Source organism: Rhinoraja longicauda, chromosome 27 (assembly GCF_053455715.1).
Source record: "Rhinoraja longicauda isolate Sanriku21f chromosome 27, sRhiLon1.1, whole genome shotgun sequence".
NCBI lineage: Eukaryota > Metazoa > Chordata > Chondrichthyes > Rajiformes > Arhynchobatidae > Rhinoraja > Rhinoraja longicauda.
Window position 1 is genome coordinate 10,191,449 of NC_135979.1, and position 4,185 is coordinate 10,195,633.

A 4,185-nucleotide genomic window follows, 5' to 3' on the forward strand; every position below is an offset into this window, starting at 1 on the left:
ATAGATTTCAACACAAGGATAATGTTTTTTTTAAAGTGAAAGCCTTCACAGACTGGGAGTCAATATACAGTAGTTTGAGTGGATGATAAGTGGTTGGAATTAGTTTTCGTTTTAGTTTTAGAGATAGAGCATGAAACCAGGCCCTTCGGCCCACCGTTCACATACACTAGCACGATCCTACACACCAGGGACAACTTAGAATCTTTACTGAAGCCAATGAACCTACAACCCTGTATGTCTTTGGAGTGTGGTGGGAAACCGAAGAGCCCGATGAAAACCCGTGCGGGTCATGGGGAGAACGTACAAACTCCGCACCGCAGAGCACCCGTCGTCAGGATCGAACCCGGGCCTCTGGCGCGGTAAGGCAGCAACTCTACGGCTGCACCACCGTGCCAAAGTAGTTGCAGCTCACCATACAAAGTGCAGGTCATTTGCCGAGTTCAAATTGACCGAGTGTGGAGAATGTAACAGTGGGCCAACCAAACTACGCTCAGTGAAGGACATGGTCGTGGGTTCCAGCAGGGATTGTTACCTGTTTCCGGGAGCTGTGGGATGATAACGAGTGAGATTCCTCGGATACCCTTTTCTCTTCACGCTGTCTTCTGCGCAGGAGCAGCAGAGAATGCTCCCTCCAAGGACCAGGACGCTAGTTGAACCCCATCCCAGGAACAGAGCGTCGCCCAGCCCCGACTTCATGGAGAGGGGCACCAGAGGGTTGTAGAAGTCAGCCACGATGTTGGCAGCGGTCCAGGAGACTGGAATCAGGACGCACGTCCCGGCCAAGATGAAGAGAACCCCTCCTGTCACAACCAGCAGAGCTTTGAATCTCTCCTCCTCCTTTGCAAACTTGGTGCATTTCATGCCGGCACAGGACAGCACCATTGCCAAGATGCCCAGGGCCACTGCCAGGCACATGAGAGCTCTGGCAGCCTGCAGGTCCGAGGGCAGCCCCAGTAATGAGTCGTACACGTCGCAGCTCACGAGACCCCCGCTGTCGTTAATGCAGCTCATCCAGATCCCCTCCCAGCCTTCCTGCACCGTCAGAATGGTGCTCCCGTCCAGACTCCGCGTCCTCCACTGTGGACTTGCCATGGAGACACAGGCCATGAACCAGCCCACCACGGCAGTGATGAAGCCAACCACCTGGAAGCAAGCGTCTGCCATCGTTACCTGCGCAAGACCCCCCGCTCTTCCCAACAATTCCGAACTATTTTCCGAAGGTGTCGCTTCCTCCCGGCTGCCCGGAGTTCAGGAACAACCGGAGTCAGTCACAACCAACCAGGAGGGGAGATGACAGCAGTGTGGAAATGAAGGTTCTTGACGTGAGCTTCTGCCACAGGCGGTGACAAAAGAAGCCGGTCGTCTCCTGCTTCACGCACTGTCGGATAGGTTTCTGTGTGTGGGCTGGAGGGAGGGGGCGGGCAGGAGGGAGGGGGCGGGCAGGAGGGAGGGGGCGGGCAGGAGGGAGGGGGCGGGCTGGAGGGAGGGGGCGGGCTGGAGGGAGGGGGCGGGCTGGAGGGAGGGTGCGGGCTGGAGGGAGGGGGCGGGCTGGAGGGAGGGGGCGGGCTGGAGGGAGGGGGCGGGCTGGAGGGAGGGGGCGGGCTGGAGGGAGGGGGCGGGCTGGAGGGAGGGGGCGGGCTGGAGGGAGGGGGCGGGCTGGAGGGAGGGGGCGGGCTGGAGGGAGGGGGCGGGCTGGAGGGAAGGGGCGGGCTGGAGGGAGGGGGCGGGCTGGAGGGAGGGGGCGGGCTGGAGGGAGGGGGCGGGCTGGAGGGAGGGGGCGGGCTGGAGGGAGGGGGCGGGCTGGAGGGAGGGGGCGGGCTGGAGGGAGGGGGCGGGCTGGAGGGAGGGGGCGGGCTGGAGGACAGATTGGATAATTAATGACTGATTCAATGGGCCATCGGTCTGAACTGCGACCAAGTGGCAGATTGCCAGTAACGGATACATGAAGTGGCTTGCTGTGGCTTCTGATGATAGAAACATAGAAACATAGAAACATAGAAAATAGGTGCAGGAGTAGGCCATTCGGCCCTTCGAGCCTGCACCACCATTCAATATGATCATGGCTGATCATCCAGCTCAGTAACCTGTACCTGCCTTCTCTCCATACCCCCTGATCCCTTTAGCCACAAGGGCCACATCTAACTCCCTCTTAAATATAGCCAATGAACTGGCCTCAACTACCGTCTGTGGCAGAGAATTCCACAGACTCACCACTATCTGTGTGAAGAAATGATTTCTCATCTCGGTCCTAAAAGGCTTCCCCCTTATCCTTAAGCTGTGACCCCTGGTTCTGGACTTCCCCAACATCGGGAACAATCTTCCCGCATCTAGCCTCTCCAACCCCTTAAGAATTTTATATGTTTCAATAAGATCCCCCCTCAGTCTTCTAAATTCCAGCGAGTATAAGCCTAGTCTATCCAGTCTTTCTTCATATGAAAGTCTTGCCATCCCAGGGATCAATCTGGTGAACCTTCTCTGTACTCCCTCTATGGCTAGAATGTCTTTCCTCAGATTAGGAGACCAAAACTGTACACAATACTCCAGGTGCGGTCTCACCAAGGCCCTGTACAACTGCAGCAGAACCTCCCTGCTCCTATACTCAAATCCTCTTGCTATGAATGCTAACATACCATTCGCGTTCTTCACTGCCTGCTGCACCTGCACGCTTGCTTTCAATGACTGGTGCACCATGACACCCAGGTCACGTTGCATCTCCCCTTTTCCTAATCGGTCACCATTCAGGTAATACTCTGCTTTCCTGTTCTTGTCGCCAAAGTGGATAACCTCACATTTATCCACATTATATTGCATCTGCCATGCATTTGCCCACTCGCCTAATCTATCCAAGTCACTCTGCAGCCTCCTAACATCCTCCTCGCAGCTAACACTGCCCCCCAGCTTCGTGTCATCCGCAAACTTAGAGATATTACATTCAATTCCCTCGTCCAAATCATTAATATGATGATGTAAAGAAAGGGAGAGTGCAGGAACAGGCACTGCGGCCCACGATGTCCGCGCCAAAAATGGTTAAACCAATCTCCTTCGCCTGCACGTGGTCCATTTCTCTCTTTTCCCTGCATACTATGTGCCTCCCTAAAAGCCTCTTAAAGGGCACTATCGGATCGGGGCTGCACAGTGGTGGAGCGGTAGAGTTGCTGCCTTACAGCGTCAGAGACCCGGGTTCGATCCTGACTGCAGGCGCGGTCGGTACGGAGTTTGTACGTTCTCCCCGTGACCTGCGTGGGTTTTCCCCGGGAGCTCCTCCCACGCTCCTAGAGGCTTGTAGGTTAATTGACTTGGCAAGATAGTATAATGTCCCTAGTGCGTGCAGATGGTGTTAATGTGGGTGAATGTGAGGGGCTCGCTGGTCGGCGCAGACTTGGTGGGCCAATGGGCATGTTTTCACACAGTATCTCTAAACCTAACTAATAAGAAAGCTAAATCCGTCTCCACCTCTCAGTCCTGCCTGCTGGTTCCAGGCACCCACCATTCTGTGAGTAAAAAGATTGACCTGCATATCTGTCTTAAGTTTCGCGAACCTTCAAACTATGCTCTCTAGTCTTTGACACTTCCTCCCTCGGGGAAACAATGTTGACTGACTGATATACTTCTATCAAATCTTCCCTCAGCCTTGGGTGCTCCAGAGAACACAATCTAAGCCAACCTCTCCTTGTAGCTAATACCCTCTCATCCATGGTATTGTTGATACAGGCCGCTCTGCAGTGGAAGAGCCCAAATATGCAGGTCGAAGAAGGAAATTTCTCTTTGACAATATTCTCTAGCTTATGGCTGCAAAGAAGCAGGAAATAAATTGATAAGAAAATAAGAACACACTCGCCCCCAAACATGATCCAGCATCCGATAATATCGTGGCAAGTCTTCAACTTCAGCAACCGACCTTATCAATTGTGAGTCTTGATACTCTTATTGTTATGTTTCCGAAGGCATGTGTCCATTGCGTTTGGCTGAATTCCTTGGCCGCACCCCAATCATCTTGAACCTCTTTTGCTGTGGTTGCAACCTGCCGGTGAGAAAATACACTGAAAATAAGGAAGGTGAAAACAAACCTTCTTGACTACTTTAGTCCTGGGTTAGGACTTGCCCACATCACAAAAGGGCAGAGATTGAATATATTGTTACTTCTTCATTAATGGGTCTGATCATTCCTACCATTGGGCAGAGATC

At 53.5% G+C, this 4,185-nt stretch overlaps 1 protein-coding gene across 1 annotated transcript; it reads right to left on the reverse strand.

Annotated features, from left to right (window-relative positions):
- Window positions 1–528: 528 nt before the first annotated feature.
- Window positions 529–1,164, reverse strand: LOC144606691 (claudin-4-like). The gene has a single exon (XM_078422996.1). The coding sequence runs from the start codon at window positions 1,162–1,164 to the stop codon at window positions 529–531; it is 636 nt and encodes a 211-aa protein (XP_078279122.1).
- Window positions 1,165–4,185: the final 3,021 nt, after the last annotated feature.

Excerpts from the sequence above, each read along its gene's own strand:
- LOC144606691 (XM_078422996.1), bottom strand. The coding sequence starts at position 1,164 with ATGGCAGACGCTTGCTTCCAGGTGGTTGGCTTCATCACTGCCGTGGTG.